Source organism: Budorcas taxicolor, chromosome 6 (genome assembly GCF_023091745.1).
Source record: "Budorcas taxicolor isolate Tak-1 chromosome 6, Takin1.1, whole genome shotgun sequence".
Taxonomy (NCBI): Eukaryota; Metazoa; Chordata; class Mammalia; order Artiodactyla; family Bovidae; genus Budorcas; species Budorcas taxicolor.
In genome coordinates, this window is record NC_068915.1 from 7,543,798 (window position 1) to 7,564,295 (window position 20,498).

Sequence of the window (20,498 nt, forward strand, 5' to 3'; positions counted from 1 at the left end):
GGGAAGCCCTTACCAAGTGGAAAACATAGTATTCTATTTATGGAATGTGAAATATAGGGAAAAATAATAACTAGTTGGAGGGATCTGTAAATATAAGGAAAGTAAGTCCTCCCTTTAATTACATGAATGAATGAAAGTAATTTACGATATGTCAGACTGGGGAGAAAAGGGAGAGATCATCACTGATATCTTTTTCTTTGCAAAGAGATAGCATCCTACAGATCAATAACAAAAGCACTGTAATGGAAAATTAGACAAAAGGCAATTCCCCAAAGAGAAATACAAATGGGCAATAAACATATGAAAGTAAAAAGTGAAGTGAAAGTTGCTCAGTACTGTCTGACTCTTTGCGACCCATGGTCTATACAGTGCATGGAATTCTCCAAGCCAGAATACTGGAGTGGGTAGCCTTTCCCTTCCCCAGGGGATCTTCCCAACCCAGGGATCGAATCCAGGTCTCCCACACTGCAGGCAGATGTAAACATATGTAACCATGGTAATTTGCTCTTACAACTAAATAAAGATAAAATTTTAAAAATTAATGAAAAATCTTTTTACCTTTTGAATTTTTAAACATTAAAGTATGACTAAATTCAGTCTCTAGTGGGAATTAGGGGGAACTTTTTTCCTGTCTTTTCTCTTTATAGTTTTCTACAGTGTTTAATTGCTTTTATTACAAACTACATGCATTATCTATATATTTGAAAACAAAATTGATTGTTTTAGACAAAATGAACAAACAAGTGTAGCCCGCTCTAACTGTAGCTTTTTAGAGACAAATGTTTAAAGCTTTCTAAGATAAAATTCTTTTCCTCATTAAAAAATATTCCCCTTTTGAATGACTTTTTAAAATCATCTGGTGGGTACCTCTAGCCCACCCATAATTTTCAGCCCAAACCTTTGTGATTTCTTTGATTTTTGTATTATAAGCACATTCACTTAGACTTGAAACACAAAGAATATATCCCACTCTTATGTTTCCCCACCTGCTTCCTTTCTTTGGTCCTTTGTCCCTCCCGTTTCTTCCCTCCCCACCACGTCTCATCCTAGTTCTTATAAACCTCTTGCTCATGGCCCTCTTTAATGCTTCTTCCTGAAAGATCACAGAAGCAACATGCCTCTCATTAATTTACTATGTTAAAACTATCCATTGTCATCTTACTAGGCCACACTAAGCTATCAATTTGCTGGAATCACCTCCTCAAATCTCTGCTTCCTGTGCCTTCATGTAAAATCCACTCTATCTATATCCATGGGAAGCTTCACATGTATACACATTGGCTAAAGTATTGTTGAACAGTCTTGCTGTAGGGCTCAAAATAGGAATTCTTTGAGCATTAGGTTGAAATCAGTTGCAAAGCTATTAACTCTGTCTTGACCTGCTTCCATTGCATAAGTAGAATTAACTATTTTTATGCAAAAGTTAACATTTTTCTACAGAGAAAAGTAATAGGACCCATGTCTTTGTATCCTGCAGTAATACCGAATGCAGTTTATTTAAACCAGTATTTCTCTGAACTTGCACATTTGCCATCTACATTAGAATCATCTAAGTGAACATATGAAACATAGATTCCTTTGCTCTCCCTAGATCTACCAAGGAAAAATATGTGAGTGTTGGACTGGGAAATCTGCAGTTTAAACAAGCGTTTTAAATGATTATTTTGCCACTTCTGATTTGGAAACTCATGAAAATAGTTTCATTTTGGTAAGTGACTAAATACATCTAGACAGCTCTGAGTGAAAGATTGTCAAGATGAGATTAGGGGAAAATTCTTGGATTGTTTCTTAAAAAAACTATATAGCACCCTGCTTTTTGTTAATTTACAAGTTGCAAGTTGATTCATCACTGGTGACTTTAAAAGTATCTCTGTTTTAGGCTCATCAACAATAAAATACAGCTATAAACTGCTGACTACGTCATACACAGGGGCTTAAAGGGGGAACTTAAGTTCAGTAATGGCTTTGCTCCTTCAAGGCATTCGATTATAATAGAGAGCCAGTGTTAGAATGTGATGGCTTAAGAGGAAGATGTCCAGTGAATCAGCATCCTAGGCTGCCCTTTCTCTTGAAGATGTTACACTGACATTGTATTAATTGCCAAGTACAGAGCCTCTGCTAAAGCTCTGAATTATCCTGAAGGGTTGAGGAACAGCCTTCTGTCACTGGCATCCATTAGAGACTGATCCCATCCAGGGAAACAGAACGTTTTGAATGTAACGAGCTACTGGATCTTCACTGAGAATGGCGATTGAGTACTCGTTAGTTCTTGTGAGGTTGCAAGTGACAGTAATTTTGGAGGTCTAATTCTAGCAATAAAGTCTTAACAAGAATGAAAAATACAGCTTTCCTCTTCAATTATTCATGTGCCCCTCAGTCAGACCAATGGCAATGCTCCTGTATCAGTTAAGAAGTGTCAAAGACTGGGAAAGTGTTTTTTCTTCTCTCTTTTTTCTCTTCAAATGCTTCTTACATTTCTAAAGCAGATTAGCAAATTATGCAAAAATATTTTTAATATAAACCTAAACTATTTTTTTTGTCAAAGCAAATACACTATAGTTAAAATGAGCCTTCATTACAATGCCTTCTTTCTCTTGAAAATATTGTCAGATAATTTTTTGTTTAAAATTTTGTTAAACACAAAACCTCTTAAAGGTATTATTCACTGCTGCTGCTGCTAAATTGCTTCAGTCGTGTCCGACTCTGTGCGACCCCATAGACAGCAGCCCATGAGGCTCCCCCATCCCTGGGATTCTCTAGTAGATCAGAAATCCAACTGTGGCAAGATACAAGATGTTCTGATGACAGCAACTCTAATCTGTGAATGGTTTATTTTCAAAACCACTCAATTCAGTCACTCAAAAGTATCAAGTAAGTTGTCTTTCTATGTGGACTCAAATACCTTGTTTCTTAGGATTTTTGAACAAGGAAAGGCTGTTATATGTTGTTCTGATGTATATAGATTATTTAATCCAAGACAAAGAACAGAATAGTGAAGAGCTTTTTTTCCCCACATAGATTATTGTTCAATGCCCTAACCAGCTGGCTCAATTTCTACATGCAGTTTTTTTCTTTTTTTGGAGAGCTGATTCTACTCAGTATATATAGTTCAGAGAGAAAAATAGAGACAGTAAGTTACGTAAAAATAAATATGTAAATCTAAAGGGGGAGAAAATGAGGCACTGCTGTACGAATCCAAACACCAGGGAATCAAGGCAGGGGAGAGGAGGAGAGAAGGGGCAAGCAGACGGAATAGAACTCCGCTGTTGCTTTTGGGTTGGGGTAATTAGAGGATGGATTCTAAAGAGGGCAGAGTGGTAAAATAAGGACTGAGGTGGGTGCAGGAACACAAGATAGTCAAAGAAGATAAAGTGGAAAGAGAAAAAGCATGCAATAAAACTGATGATCAGTGCTTAAGTAACTTTATGGTAATTAGTCCTAATAAACTGGTTTTTTATTAAATTGTTTTTTAGTTGATCTCATAATACCTGCACTTTCAGAAAAAAATGGCTTTAGAAACTACTGAAGTAGTAAACTGGTGATAGTCATACTTCTGCTTCTCCTGAGAAATCTTGGGAGGCTAAATTTCTTAAACTGTCCAAGTGAATAAAGGGTTACTTACTCGCTGGTGTTAACTTGTAGGGTGTAAGGGATAGGATAAGTTTATGAGCAGAATAATTTAATTTTCCCTAATTAATCACTATCGACTCAGAAGGCTAAATTAATTATTTGATCACAGGTATGGCATCAAAGTTTCATTTCCCAATGAGAAGAGCAGTAAAGTCTTTCTGGGGGTTGAGCAGCTGTCAGAATTGTGGACATGATTACAGGAAGAGCATAAGTTGTGGCAGAACAGTGCCTTCTTCCCCTTCTCTCCCCAAGATAAGCACATCCTAAGCCCTGAGACATGAGGGCTCCCCAGGGCAGCAAGTGGTGAAGAACCTGCCTGCCAGTGCAGGAGACATAAGAGACGCAGCTTCAGTCCCTGGATTGGGACGATCCCCTGGAGGAGGGCATGGCAACCCACTCCAGCATTCTTGCCTGGAGAATCTCATGGACAGAGGAGCCTGGTGGACATGGGGTCCCAAAGAGTCGGACACGACTGAGGTGACTTAACATGCACAGGACAAGCCCTGAAACCTGTGAATATGGCAACTTATATGGCAAGAAGGGTTTGGGACCTTGAGATAGGGGCTGTGTCGGTGCATCAGTCTGATCACATGAGTCCTTACAAAGTGCAAAAGCTTCCCAGTTTTACTCAGAGGGAGATGTGACTATGACAGAAAGGCACAGAGATCTGCCATTGCTAGCTTTGGAAATGAAGGAAGGGAACACAAGCAAAGGAGTGTGGATAGACTTTGGAAGATGGACAAGGTGAGGCAATAAGCACACAGCACTGACAAGACCTGGAGCTTAACCCAGTGAGACCTGTGTGCAACCCAGGCCTCTGGAATTGTTAAATGATAGTCTGGGCTGTTTTAAGTCACTAAGTTGTTGCAATTTGTTACAGCCGCAAAAGAAAGCAAACACGTAGCTTTTATAACAATTGGTATAATTAGTAGCAATTATTATTTATAATCATTCAAATTATTAATATGAAAATGAAAAAGCACTTAATCTTTTAAGGTAAAATTCCAATATGTAAATTTTAATACTTTAAAAATTTTAGTCCACTTAGAAGTTGAATGAAACCAGTTGGCATATTTCCTTGGTCTGTTTATAAACAGTCCATAAATGTCAAGTAGATCTCATAATTTATTTTATTTTCATATTGTGATTTTAAGACTTATTTAGTATGAATCTATAGTTCCATTATGCATACTGCTGCTGCTAAGTCGCTTCAGTCGCGTCCTACTCTGTGCTACACCATGGACGGCAGCCCACCAGGCTCCTCTGTCCACAGGATGCTCTAGGCAAGAACGCTGGAGTGGGTTGCCATTTCCTTCTCCACCATTATGCATAAACAGCCCATTAAAGTTAAGACTACAAAAAGTGCTTTAGCTATTAATTCATTCTTCCCCAAAGACCAAGAGACAACATACCAGCTTTTACTTCATTTGAAAAAATTTGTGTGCTTAAAAAAAGTTAGGAATGCCTGTATAAAGCACATTAAAACATCATAGGAACTATAAAATCTGAGTGTATATAGAGAGAAAAAGTTAAATTCTCAGGCAATTTCTGTTCTTTAATTGAGCTAGCACCAAAAGTATCTGTCATTATGTCAACCCTAATTTAATCAAAACTGCTAAAGTGGTAACAGTAACCAGAACTGCAGGCAAAGGCCCTAGAAAGAAGAACTTTGGTGCATAGGCTCAACTCAAATCTTCAAGTAAAATCTTCCCTGGCCAAATCATTGCAGTTACTTGAGTCCAAGGCATTTTAAGAAGTAACTAATTGTTCCAAACTTAAATCCACGGAAGAGCTTCAGATATGACCCATCAAGCTGTAACAGACTCTGTCTTAGATCTAATTTGCTATAGAGTTTGGTAGGAAGGATTTGATATGGACACCCCATTGCTGTCTTCGGAGGAAACTGGGGACCAGTGTGTGGTGGGAAAGCTGAGCTTGTGGAGCAGGTAAAGCCACATTTTGTATCCCAGGACTGCTTCTTGCTGGTTGAAAGATTTTAGGCAAGTTAATCTTAGTTAGTCTGTGAACCTAAGCTTCTTCATATGAATTGATGTACTTATAGTCATTGTTTTATAGGATTTTATATGAGAATTAAATGATAATAAATATAAAACACAAAACAATGTATGTACTCTGTGTTACCTATTTGGGGGGTAGTTAAGTACTCCCATACCATTTCTGTCCTTTATTGAGCCCATCTTTACATGACATGTTCCCTTGGTATCTCTAATTTTCTTGAAGAGATCTCTAGTCTTTCCCATTCTATTGTTTTCCTCTATTTCTTTGCACTGATACTGGGGAAGGCCTTCTTAACTCTCCTTTCTAGTCTTTGGAACTCTGCATTCAGATGCTTATATCTCTCCTTTTCTCCTTTGCTTTTTGCTTCTCTTCTTTTCACAGCTATTTGTAAGGCCTCTTCAGGCAGCCATTTTTCTTTTTTTGCATTTGTTTTCCATGGGGCTGGTCTTGATCCCTGTTGCCTGTACAATGTCAGGAACCTCCCTCCATAGTTCATCAGGCACTCTGTTTATCAGATCTAGTCCCTTAAATCTATTTCTCACTTCCACTGTGTAATCGTAAGGGATCTGAATTAGATCATACTGGAATGGTCTAGTGGTTTTCCCTACTTTCTTCAATTTAAGTCTGAATTTGGCAATAAGGAGTTCATGATCTGAGCCACAGTCAGCTCCTAGTCTTGTTTTTGCTGACTGTATAGAGCTTCTCCATCTTTGGTTGCAAAGAAAATAATCAATCTGATTTCGGTGTTGACCACCTGGTGATGTCCATGTGTAGAGTCTTCTCTTGTGTTGTTGGAGAAGGGTGTTTGCTATGTCCTGTGCATTCTCTTGGCAAAACTCTATTAGCCTGTCCTGCTTCATTCTGTACTCCAAGGCCAAATTTGCCTGTTACTCCAGGTGTTTCTTGACTTCCTACTTTTCCTCAATATGCCAGCAAATTTGGAAAATTCAGCAGTGGCCACAGGACTGGAAAAGGTCATTTTTCATTCCAATCCCAAAGAAAGGCAATACCAAAGAATGCACAAACTATTGCACAGCTGCACTCATCTCACACGCTAGCAAAGTAATGCTCAAAATTCTCCAAGCCAGGCTTCAACAGTACATGAACTGTGAACTTCTAGATGTTCAAGCTGGATTTAGAAAAGGCAAAAGAACGAGAGATCAATTTGCCAACATCTGCTGGATCATTGAAAAAGCAAAGAAGTTCAAGAAAAACATCTATTTCTTCTTTATTGACTATACCAAAGCCTTTGACTGTGTGGATCCAATAAACTATGGAAAATTCTTAAAGAGATGGGAATACGGGACCACCTGATCTGCCTCTTGAGAAATCTGTATGCAGGTCAGGAAGCAACAGTCAGAACTGGACATGGAACAACAGACTGATTCCAAATCGGAAAAGGAGTACATCAAGGTTGTATATTGTCACCCTGCTTATTTAACTTATATGCAGAGAGTACATCATGAGAAATGCTGGGCTGGATGAAGCACCAGCTGGAATCAAGATTGCCAGGAGAAATATCAATAACCTCAGATATGCAGACGACACCACCCTTATGGCAGAAAGTGAAGAAGAACTAAAGACCCTCTTGATGAAAGTGAAAGAGGAGAGTGAAAAGTTGGCTTAAAGCTCAACATTCAGAAAACAAAGATCATCACATCCAGTCCCATCATTTCATGGCAAATAGATGGAGAAACAATGGAAACAGTGGCGGACTTTATTTTTCTGGGCTCCAAAATCACTGCAGATTGTGACTGCAGCCATGAAATTAAAAGACACTCCTTGGGAGAAAAGTTATGACCAATCTCGACAGCATAGACGTTACTTTGTCAATAAAGGTCCTTCTAGTCAAGGCTATGGTTTTTCCAATAGTCATGTATGGATGTGAGAGTTGGACTATAAAGAAAGCTGAGCATCGAAGAATTGATGCTTTTGAACTATGGTGCTGGCGAAGACTCTTGAGAGTCCCCTGGACTGCAAGGAGATCCAACCAGTCCGTCCCGGGGAGGGAAATCCTGAATATTCATTGGAAGGACTGATGCTGAAGCTGAAACTCCAGTACTTTGGCCACCTGATGTGAAAAGCTGATTCATTTGAAAAGACCCTGATGCTGGGAAAGATTGAAGGTGGGAGGATAGGGGGATGACAGAGGATGAGATGGTTGGATGGCATCACTGACTCAACGGACATGAGTGAGTAAACTCTGGGAGTTGGTGATGGACAGGGAGGCCTGGCATGCTGCAGTCCCTGGGTTTGCAAAGAGTTGGACACGACTGAGCAACTGAACTTAACTAAGTACCCCTAAACATATCATTATAAAATAGTTGCATCTTTTATGGACCTATAAGCCATCAAAATACAAAAAAAAGATCCATTTATGTTTTGATTTAATCCTAAGAATCATGCAATATTTGAAAAATCAATCCAAAGAAGGAAGAACCCAGTAAAATTTTGTCCTTTCTTCTCTTTCTTTATAAAAAATAGTGTTTCATTATTCATCAATATACCCCTTGAAATCCTTATCACAGCACTTTGATGGAGTAGATGTTGATTTTCTGAAGTGGACTGAATATCTCTAGCACCTAAATCTGTACTCAGAGTTTTCCTCTTGTCATCTCCTGCTCATCCCCAAGCTTGTCATTGCCTGGTGGAGCTTTCGTACCACCTATGATTGTCTTGCTCTTTATCCTGCTTAGGTGGAGTCACCACATCAGACCTTTAAATATGTAAGCAGTCACCAGATATTCTGTTTATGTATTCATGTGGTGTTCAGAAATAGCATTTTGTCTCCTTTAAATAATTTAGAACTCATTCTTTTAGGATGTCATTGTATAACAAATGTCTCCTTGATATTAATAATAATAGAGATACATTCCATTTCACAATGTAGCAAATTTAATTAATGTAAGTAGAAGTAGAATATGGATACAAAAGTTTTTCCCTTTGCTAAAGTATTTTCTTATTTCCCCATGTTACTGCCAAAAATTATTTTCAGAAAATTATTTATTCCATGTAATTGTCTTCATAGTTGCTAGCACTATGGCTATTTGACCTTGACAATATTATTGAGAATGAGTCTTTTCCTGTATATTATAAATCACATTATATCAAATTTAGAAATAAATTCTACCAAACTAAAAGAAAGGGAGAGAAACATTTCATAAACATTCACAACAACAGTTCTAAATTGCCTAACTTTTTTGACAACTATAAAACAATTAGAGTCCAGGGGGATTCTAATACATCTTACCACCACAAACATTCAGGTGACTTCTAGGGAGCCCTATATTTCCAAACATGAGCAGCAATGTTTATACATGAATAAACCATCAAGTAGGCTCTGTAAATTCAATAAAACTATCTTTCAAAGACAAGAGTGAATAAAGACATTTACATACCATAAAATTGGAGAGAGTTTACCATGAATACACTCATTAAAGGTACATCTAAAGGGTATGCTCCAAGAAGAAGCTGAAATTCCAATACTCGGGCCACGAAGAACGTGATTCAGTCATTTAACAGGTATATAAAGAGCCAGGCACAATTCCAGATGCTGGAGATACTTCAGTGAACAGATAGAAGAGAAAATCTTGTCCCCACAGCGTTTACATTTGAGTAGCCAAAGTCACAAACCAACAAAAATAAGCAATCATATAGTCTTTTCAGTGGTGTGCTGTAAACCTTTAAGACCAGCTCTTTGAAAAGAAAAAAGCCTGAATTTGCATTATTTACCATTTTTTTGTGGTAATACTACCCTCATGTCAAAATTCCAAACTACTGGCAATGTTATTGAAGCTGGGAAGAGATGTATACAGTTGACCTGGTGGGCATTTGTGCGCCAGTTTCAGCACATTATAGCTGATCACAAGTTTCAGGGAAAAAAATTAGCAGGAAAAGATGAGAAGGCTTGGGGGTTGAAATTTTAAAAAGAATAGTCAAGGAAGATGTCACTGAGAAGGTGACATTTGAATAGAGACCTGAAAGAAGTGAGGAAGAACCAATTTAGCTCACACCCAAGTGAGCCATGAACCAATTTGGGGAAAAGCATTTAAGTCAGAAAGAACAGCACATGTGAAACCCTGAAGCGGGAGCTGGAACAGCAAGGGCCGTAGAGGGGATTAGAGTGAAGAGGAGCAGAGAAGGACGTGATCAGGGAGTTTCAGAGAGGGCAGAGGAGACTAAGAACTTTGGCAGTTATCATGGTTGAGACTGGAAGTCACTGGGGGGTTCTAGGCAGAAGGACATGATCTGAATTGTATGTTAATGACATCACTCTGGCTTACCTGTTGAAAAGGACTAGGCTAACCTAATTAACTCATGATGATAGTAAAAGCAAAATGTCTACATCTGGGATTAAAAGACACAATGCAGTTAACTTTATTTTTCAGGCTCTAAAATCACTGCAGATGGTGACTGCAGCCATGAAATTAAAAGATGCTTACTCCTTGGAAAGGAAGTTATGATCAACCTAGACAGCACAGTAAAAAGCATATTACTTTGCCAATGAAGGTCCATCTAGTCAAAGCTGTGGTTTTTCTAGTAGTCATGTGTGGATGTGAGAGTTGGACTATAAAAAGAAAGCTGAGCGCCAAAGAATTGATGTTTTTGACTGTGGTGCTGGAGAAGACTCTTTAGAGTCCCTTGGACTGCAAGGAGATCCAGCCTGTCCATCCTAAAGGAAGTCAGTCCTGAATATTCACTGGAAGGACTGATGGTAAAGCTGAAACTCCAATACTTTGGCCACATGATGTGAAGAGCTGACTCATTTGAAAAGACCCTGAGGTTGGGAAAGACTGAAGGTGGGAGGAAAAGGGGACGACAGAGGATGAGATGGTTGGATGGCATCACCGACTCAATGGACAAGAGTTTGAGTAAACTCCAGGAGTTGGTGATGGACAGGGAGGCCTGGCATGCAGTCCATGGGGTCACAAAGAGTTGGTCGGACACGACTGAGTGACTGAATTGAATGCAGTTAACATCCATCACGAATGGCGCATCAGAGTGGTCAGGGAGGGAAGGATTGGAGTCTGGGATTTGCATATGCAAACTATTTTATATAAGATGGATAAACAACAAGGTCCTACTGTATAGCACAGGGAACTATATTTAATATCTTATAACAAACCATAACAGAAAAGAACATATACATATAGATACATCTATCTATCTGTATATATCTGAATCACTTTCCTATACATCAAAAATTAACACAACATTGTAAATCAGATTCTCAAGTGGTGCTAGTGGTAAAGAACCTGCCTGCCAATGCAGGAGACGTAAGGGACATGGGTTGGATCCCTCAGTCAGGAAGATCCCCTGTGGAGGGCTTAGTAACCCACTCTAGTATTCTTGCCTGAAGAATCCCATGAACAGAGGAGCCTGGCAGGCTACAGTCCATAGGGTCACAAAGAGTCAGATATGATTGGAGCAACTTAACACGCATGCACACATACTTCAATAAAATAAATTTAGAAAAAAGAACGACTCATCAGTCAAAGGAAAAGACATGATTGGAGAGAACGTAGCCAGCACTTGTTGACTGAGGTGTAAGATTATTTATATTAGCACTGGTTTAGCACATATGTTTAAATTTCTGGAGAAGCCACAGTGGAAACTACATATATATATATATATATATATATATATATATATAGCAAACTACAAATGGGTAGAAAATAGAAGGAAACTGACAGTAAAAGCTGGAGAAGGCAATGGCGACCCACCACAGTACTCTTGCCTGGAAAATCCCAAGGACGGCAGAGCCTCGTAGGACACAACTGAAGCAACTTAGCAGCAGCAGCAGCAGACAGTAAAAGCAAAAAAGGACAGAAAGAGAAGAAGACACAGAACAAGTGGGACAAATATAAAGCACAAAATAAGATAGCTGAAATTACTTGTATATACATTGATAATCATATTTAAGTGTATGTACACTGACCATAACAATTAAAAGACAAATGTTGACATAGTAGATAAATAGGAAAATCCCATAGAGAGTTGTTTTCAAACCTGATTCATAATGTAAAGAGAGAAGATAGAGCAAATATAAAAATGAGATAAAGTAAAATTTTAAAATAGTACCCCCCCCCAAAAAAAAGCTGATTGTAGCTTTACTATTATTAAGGTAGCCATAGAATAATAAAATATTAAATTAATATATAAATATGTATAAACCACACACTTAAATAACAGCTTCAAAGTAGGCAAGGTAACAACTGACAGAAAAACAGGGATATATTTACAATCCACTATCAGAGTTGGAGAATTAAACATACCACCTTTGGTAACATCAGTTAGTACACTTATTCCTTCTCCTTCATCCAAAAAAAAAGAAAAAAAGAGATCAAAACAGGAAGACTATAGAAGCTCTGAACAACACAGGTAACAAAGATGAGCTAATAGATATACCTTGATTGTACAATATATGTTGTTATAGGCAATACTGTATCCAGTCATACAGTGACTCTAGCAGACAGAAAGTGTTGGTATCAAACAAACACATGCTTCCAGAGCATAATGCAATTAAAGTGGATATTAGCAAATACAGGATAAGAAACATCAGAGATAATGGAAAGGAATTAGAGAAATATGGGTTTATGGGGGGAAAAAGGTTGGTATAGGTCTTGACATCCATCCAGAGCACTGTCAGTAGGAACTATCTGGAGAAATTTGTTGCCCTTCTATTTCTTCTTAGGACAGAACAATTGACTGCAGTTGCCTTTTCCCTGCAAACATCTGGCATGTAGGTTCTTTTTCAGTGACTTTATGAAGCCTCTGGCTTGACCTCAGTTGGGGCAGGGAAGGTTCTTGTCGGAGGGTGAAGTCAGGCAGCATGAAGCTCCCCTTCACTGAAGCTTCCAGTTTCAGCCTCCGGGGTGTCAGCCCCCCTGCACGACTGAGGAGCCCGCCAGGTCTGTCCTCTGAGCCTGATACTCTGACTTCTCAAAGCTTTACGGCTTCCTACTTCTGTTTGCAGCACTTTCTTTGCCTTAAGCGGTCTGGGACCTTCCGTTAGCAAGAAAAATGATAAAATCACTCAGAGCATTTTATTAAAGACTGAAGAGCTGTCCTCTCAAGAGGCCACTTACGAAATGTAAGGGGCAATCGACAAACAGCCAAACTAAGAAAGAGTGCAGTGTGAGGAAAGAGAAGGAAGGGTTCTGTGACAAGGGGAGGTTGCTGAGCCCCTCTACCCATGCTCAGGCCCCTGTTCAGTGTGCCTGGGACATGGCCGGGCTGGGTCTTCATTCTCTCACAGATGTTAGAAAGTCTGTCAAAATCGGAAAGAGCGTGTGTGCAAGAAAGAGGAGGAGGGAGAGACTAGCCGTGAGAGTGATGCGCGGCTCTTTTATCTGCTGAGAGCCCAAATGCAGAGTTCAGTGAAACCCATAAGACCACTGTTACCAGAGCCTCTGCCGTTCCACTTCCCATCTATCTTAGGGCTAAAATGTTACATGGTGTGGTCTGAGTCTAAAGGTATAATGAATCTTAGGCCAAGAGTGAATTCATTCTTCTAGGAGAGAATTTAAATTGTTAGTATTCACTCCATCATGCTGGGCTTTCATGTAGAACTTCAAAATGCTTTAATGGGAGAAGCATCTATTTATATATCACTTTCCTTCTCCAAAAAGCTTTTTCCCCCCCAGAACCACTAGTCTCAGGAAGTTTGAGGACAGATCTTAGAACACTAGGAACTTGAATTTTCTAACATCACAAAACTAGCCCAAGGTTAATTTGAGACATGTCTTATCCATATAGACCAATTACACACAGACACACAGACACACACACACACACACAGACACACACACACACACATCCTGACTTCAATTTTACTGAACGTAATACTGCCTCTATGAAGCATATTTTAATGTCTAAACTATTTAGTATGTTCTTTGGTTCTTTAAGGGCTGTGGCTTGTGGCATAGCCCTGTAACTAATGAAGACAATCCCTTAGATTTGTTATTTATTCTCTTCCTCTGGAAGAGTCATGTGTTTTGTGCTATGTCACAGTTTCTTCTTAGCTTTGAGGCTCTTGGAAATGTGCTCATATTATTCAATAGCAAGGCAGGTAAACATTGACACTGCATTGCTAATTCCTATCTCCCAATTAAATGAGGAAACAGTTTTTTTGTTCCATGTGAGCTAAAAAAGCACTTTTGCAGTGATTAGCATTCTTGTTAAAATTTATGTGATATGCACCGTCCTTCTAATTTTGTAAGAACCTTCACAGTACGTCACCTTCAATTTCCTCACATTCCTTTCAGTTTTCCTAATACATAAAATAGGGACCATATAATATTGTTTTTTTAGTGGTAATAATTCAATAAAAGAGCTTGATGAAAATATTTCTGTTAAGTATGGACTATTAACCACTGCATCCATGACCTTTTCTTAGACCACCAGCTCTTGGATCTTCCTTCCTAGGAAAATATCCTTCCCTTACCCTAGTTAGCTAGGGAGATCCATCATTCCAGTCTGCCTGGGACCGAGGTGTAGCCTTGAATGCCTCTAGTCTAAGTAAACCAGGATGGCTGGTCACTTGAACTCCAGTCTACACTCCAGCTAATGTCTCCTCTCTTTTATATCAAAATTTCTCTGCTGAGCATTCCATGCTCTCCTTCTTCATATCTTAAACCTTAAATTTACTCCTGAATTTACTTCAGCTCTGTTTCTGTTACCCTGGATTGTTATAAGAGTCCCCAGTGACCTGTATCTTTTGCCAAAGGAAACTTGCCAGTTCTTACCTCAGTGGACCCTGATAATAGATTTTATATTGCTGTTCACAGCCTCACTGAAGCCCTTTACTCCCAAGGCTTGTATAGCATAATACCTTTCAAATCTCCGACTGTTTTTTTGGACTCTTATTCATGGGATTATCTCTCTATGCTTGTTTTCTGAAAGATGATTTTCCTCAAGATTCTGTACTCAATCTTTTTATCTTTTTTTCTTATCACTCTATAAACATTTTCCTTGGTTGATCTCACATACTTTCTTGCTTTGAACCATCCCTTACACAGCACGGTAACTTCAGAAGCTACACTTGCTACCCAGACTTCTCTAGTGAGCCAACTACTTGTTAAACATCTGTATACCTATATGCCCCAGATGCACCTCAATAAAACTGAAATTTTTACCATGACTTCCAATGACCTTCTTGCTGTCTCCTCTTTCTTTGTTGTTGGAATAATCAACTGTTATTCAACTGTGCTAGAAATCTTTTAACTAAAAAAAATTTTTTTATTTAGGTATAGTTGATTTACAATATTGTGTTTTCCACTGTATAGCAAAGTGATTCAGTTGTACATATAAATATTCTTTTTCATATTTTTTCCAATATGATTTATCCCAGGATACTGAATATAGTTCCCTATGTTACACAGTAGCACCTTGATGTCCATCCATTGTACATATCATAGTTTGCATCTGATAATCTCAAACCCCCAGTCCTTCCCAAGTCTGTTCTCTATGTCTGTGAATCTGTTTCATAGATATATCCATCTGTGTTGTATTTTAGATTCCGCATATAAGTGATATGTCTTTGTCTTTCTGACTTCTCTTATTATGATCGTCTCTAGGTCCATCCATGTTGCTGCAAAGGACATTATTTCATTATTTTTAACAACTGAATAAGATTCCATTGTCCTTATATACCACATCTTTATTCATTCATCTGTTGACAGACATTTAAGTTATTTTCATATCTTGGCTATTGTAAACGGTGCTGCTATGAACGCAGCGGTGCATGTACATGTATCTTTTTGAATTACAGATGTGTCTGGGTATACGCCCAGGAGAGGGAGTCCTGGACCATATGGAAACTCTGTTCAGCTATGCTAAAAGTCTTAATGTCATTCTTGGTTACATTCCCTTTCATCTCCAATGACCCAGTTACTACTAAGTTGTTCAGTTTCACCTTCTATAGAGTTCTTAAATTGGTCATTCCTTCTCCATCCTTATTCTCATTTCCTAGTTTTAAGAAATCTTCTTTTGTCTGAATATCATCGCTGCTGCTGCTAAGTCGCTTCAGCCGTGTCCAACTCTGTGCGACCCCACAGACGGCAGCCCACCAGGCTTTCCCATCCCTGGGATTCTCCAGGCAAGAACACTGGAGTGGGGTGCCATTTCCTCGTCCAAGAATATCGTCGCTACAGCCTCTCAAATCATCCTATCACTACAGATTTGCCTTCTCAATCTGCCCTGCTTAGTAGGACTTAATAGCTCTGGTATGTAGCACACAGTCTAGGTGCTTCACACGACATCACTTACGTAAGACCACACCGGCACCTTTACTATTGCGCTCACCGAATTGCAAGCTACCTGCGTATTTCCCACTCCCACCCCATCCCTAACAAGACAGCGGTATACCGAATAAGGGGGCCCTGCTTTATCAGCCTTTGTGTCCCCAGTGCCTGACTCCATGGCTGACATGTAATACGGCGATACCAAGTGCTAAGCAGGAAGATGCTTAGCACTTTTTCCAACCAGGTGCTCCCTGAACTTCTCTAACTGTGCTCTCTCTACCCTCTCTTCTAATGAGATAAGACCAAGGTGTATGATTCTGTTGTTCTATTTCACTTTCGCTTTTCTATTGGGCTTCCCTGATGGCTCAGTTGGTAAAGAATCCACCTGCAGTGCAGCAGACCCTGGTTTTATTCCTGGGTTGGGAAGAGTCACTGGAGAAGGGCTAGGCTACCCACTCCATATTCTTGGGCTTTCCTGGTGGCTTAGCTGGTAAAGAATCTGCCTGCAATGCAGGAGACCTGGGTTCCATCCCTGGGTTGGGAAGATTCCCTGGAGAAGGGAAAGGCTACCCACTCCATATTCTGGTCTGGAGAATTCCACGGACTGAATAGTCCATGGGGTCCCAAGGAGTCAGACACAACTGAGCGACTTTCACTCTATCTACGTATCACCCAAAATATTTCACACGTAGGACATGCTTAATAACCAGCTACAGAATGGATCAGTGAACGAATGAATGGGTGAATGACCATGTTCAGACCAATGTTTTGAGACACAATCACAGATACAACTTAGTAGTTCAAAATCAAAGAATTCACAACATACTTTCTCTTAAGCCTTTAGGTTGGTTAGAAAGTATATTCCTATCTAAATGTGAGCAATTCATAAAATATTTACAATGTTAAATTCTTACTGAATTTATTCAGTAAAGTTTTAGTTTTTTATACCACTTAAAAATGGCTTAACCTTAACAGCACCAAAGGCATTTTGCATAGTTTTAGAGAATATAGTAGAGTTTCATAAAAACTTGGAGATTTATCTATCTTATTTTTAAATGACATAAGAACATATTTTGGCAGTTTTAAAGACATATTTCAGATATAAAGTCTTAAAACATTTTTATCATAATATTTTAGAATGGAAAAATTAGAAATAATTATATATTGTTTATAATTTTCAAGGACATAATAAATGTTTAAACTACCAGCTCAGTTTTAATTTAGCTATACTTTCACAGACTATTTCAAAAGACTAATGAAAACTTGAGCACAACTTTTTAATTAATTAATTTATATTGACTCAAAAGGAAGAGTCTAAAATATTACCAAGAATATGAAAGGTTTTCCTTTTCAGTCTTCACACTCCTATGGTAACATTTAATAGTCCTTCTGGTATCCTTAGCTCATTTAAGTAGTGTGATGAACGTTACTATTATTTGCCAGATGCTTAGTGTCTGGAGAAAAGAACGCAGTTTCAAGACTTTTTTTCCATCTGATTCAGTACTCTGTATTTTACCAAAAGGTCAAAACTGTATAGAATAAAAAATTATGTATCAAATTTTTCCTTTCACTTTTATGTGAAATCAATATGTAGTATAACAGAGATAGAATCCAATGGCATTTTGAATGTGAAACTAAGATGAATGTAGATCATTTTAATTTTAAATTCCATTAATATTAAACAGCCAGTCACATTTTGTAATAAAATACCTTCACAATGATAATCAACTATCTTCAAATAATCATTTTCTGTCTAAGGGCAGCAGTTTACGTAATGAGAAATCTAATCCAATATAAATGTTGCATGCTAGGTTTCATGTATGAACCAAAAGTTCAATGAATTTTGACAATTAATGTAAATCCTTATGTGTATGTGAATAAGTATGCTTGTATATTCATAACTCTCCACATTTAGTAGTGTTGATTTTCAGAGTTTCAAAAAAAGTAATAAGAGAAAATGAGTTGTACATTTAACTTCCCAAAACATCTGAACTTGCTACTTATGAGATCTTTAAATCTTGAAAATTTGTGGGAGTATTTATTTTCATTAAAACAAATTCACCATGATTTCATATTTAAATGGACTAATGTCTCAGATTCATAATCATTTGCAGAAGTAGACAGTTTCTGGAAAGTAATTAAACAGAGTGGTTTCTATCCTGTAGCTTTGATTACACACAGAAATGCATTTCAGGACTCTGCCAAACTCAATCCTTTAGTACACTCTTCATTTTTTTCTTGATTCAGAGAAAAATGGATTATCCTCTTAGTTGTTCTAGGACTGAGATATATCCCTGTATCTCAAAAATAGCTGAAGGTAGACAACTCATCCCAGTTTGCCTAAGAATTTCCCAATAAAATAAAAATCCTCTGTCCCAGGAAATCACTTACCCCTAGACAAACCTACTGAGAGATGAACCATACTTTGAGATAAACAGCCTTACCTTAACATCATTGGTGTTCATTCTTGTTCCTTCCTTTCCCACAAAAATATCATCAATATCCACGAGAATGTACCTGTCCAAGGACAAAGTGAGCCTCCTCCCTGACAAGAAGGAAACAGCATCTATGAAGATAAGCTTGTGCAACCAAAAGTTCAAATTGTTGCCAAAGAGAACTCTTTGAATTCCATCATGGAGCCCCAGGTCATGTATGACAGTGGCGTAAAAAGCACCTTTAGAGATGGGAGGAGACAGATTTTCTGGGGTCTTTACTTTGGCAAATATTACTGGTTGGTAGGCTGAGTGATTAATCTGGAAAACAGTCCAGTCAGTTCCAGGTAAAGAACCTTTCTCAAGCTTAGAAGATTTGGTCACGTGAAGCAATGGAGAATGAGGATTAATACAGCAATCTTTTACTGCAAGGCTTCCGTATACAGAAAAAGGGAAGCCTTTCAACTGAAAGCTCTGTGGGCTCTTCTCACTAGTTCTGTGGAATCCAATGACACCCACACCATATTCAACACAGTATTTATCTAAAAGACTTCGATTCCAAGTGTCCATATGTATATACTTTAAAATGTTCTCATAAATAATGAGACTATATTTGCCTCTAGATTTTTCCGTAAGCGCTGGAAGATCCCCTTTGCCAGGAGCAATTTCAATGTGATACTGGAATCTACTGGATTCTAGAATCATAATGATGTCTTGACCAAGCGATGAGTACTGGCTCTCCACAAACACCAGGACTGTGGTGTCTGTCCTCGAGGCATCAGAGAGCTTCGCTGGCTTCACGTCCATCAGCCGGTATGGTAGGTGCTGCAAGTCCCCACAATCTACTTCTAAAGCCATCTCAGACAGTTCATTTTCCTGTTTGTAGCCACTGTACAGGTAGTAAGCAGAAATAATAATGCTCACCATACAGAATGTGGCAAGCAGAATCACTGTCCTTTGAAAGTGTCTGTGCAGCTTCATGATAAAACTCATGTTGCATATACTTTCCTCAGACTGTTCCAACAGAAGCACCATAAAAAAATGAAAGAAGAAAAGAAAAGATGATGTTTCCGATACTTTTCCAGTTTCAGTCAATAGTTTATGTCACCATTGCAGCACATTCGTGTCACTTGATCAGGACTCACAGAAAATATAGCCTGAAAAGTAGAATAAGATGCAATAGAATATTAAACATTCAATCTGCAGCATTAAAATGAGCAAGTTTTTATCCTGGTGACTGGCACAAGTGGCAACCTGTTAGGCAGATGAATTGGTGTCTGCTAATTAAGAAAACGTATCTTTTCTTCTCCCAAATCTGAATGAGGACAAAGGAGGAATGGAAAGAGGAAAGAGCTCCACTGAACAGAGGTCTCTACCCCTAGTATACAAAAAGGCACTGGACTAACAAGGAGTTTCCTTTCATTCCTTGAACTTTGGATCAAATTGTATAGATTATATAAGCCGTATAACTGAGTCATACGCTGTCACAACATGCAATACAAGTTCTAAAAGTTTGGATGTATTTCATTAAATGCTACAATTAAGACACTAGTTTCTGCTTTTTAGAAAACCTCAGTAATTATATAAAAAGTACTATAAAATGTTTTTTAAAAACATAATGAAAACAACTGCAACTTTGTGAAATACTTTGTTATAATTTCAATTCTTTTTCAAGTCTTAGTAACCTTTGAAAAATTCAGTAACTTTTGAAAAATAACAAGAAAGAAATATGGGTGCTTTTTAGAGCAGAAGTTTATTAGGTCTTATGGTCCTGGCAATTTCCAAGGAAATATCATGGAATAAAAAAAATATTAAGAAAGATTTTATTATTGCCCATAAGACAGGATGAAAGCTAGCTGTACGATAGCTGAAAGCACTAATGGAGAATATCTCAGTTGACGTTCTTCATAAGATTAGGGTTTATTACACTTCTGTCTAGTATTAATTGTCACTTTGGCCCTGGTACCTTCTCAGGAAAATGATAAGATTAGAATAAATGATCACCAAGAACATTCTGGCTCTCTATTATACAGATGAAGTAAATCAGAAAGGAAAAAAATCGTATATTGTAACGCATATATATGGAATCTAGAAAGATGGTACTGAAGAACCTATTTACAGGGCAACAGTGGATCTGCAGACATAGCAAACAGACTTATGGACACAGGCGGAG

At 38.3% G+C, this 20,498-nt stretch overlaps 1 protein-coding gene across 1 annotated transcript in view; it reads right to left on the bottom strand.

Moving 5' to 3' along the window:
• The window catches only part of LOC128049713 (bifunctional heparan sulfate N-deacetylase/N-sulfotransferase 3), a 164,381-nt gene extending 145,021 nt beyond the window's left edge, over positions 1–19,360 (bottom strand). Inside the window, exon 1 of the mRNA XM_052642025.1 lies at positions 18,338–19,360. Within this exon, the coding sequence (XP_052497985.1) occupies positions 18,338–19,360 (1,023 nt within the window). The remainder of the gene's footprint in view (positions 1–18,337) is intronic.
• Between the last annotated feature and the right edge of the window lie 1,138 nt (positions 19,361–20,498).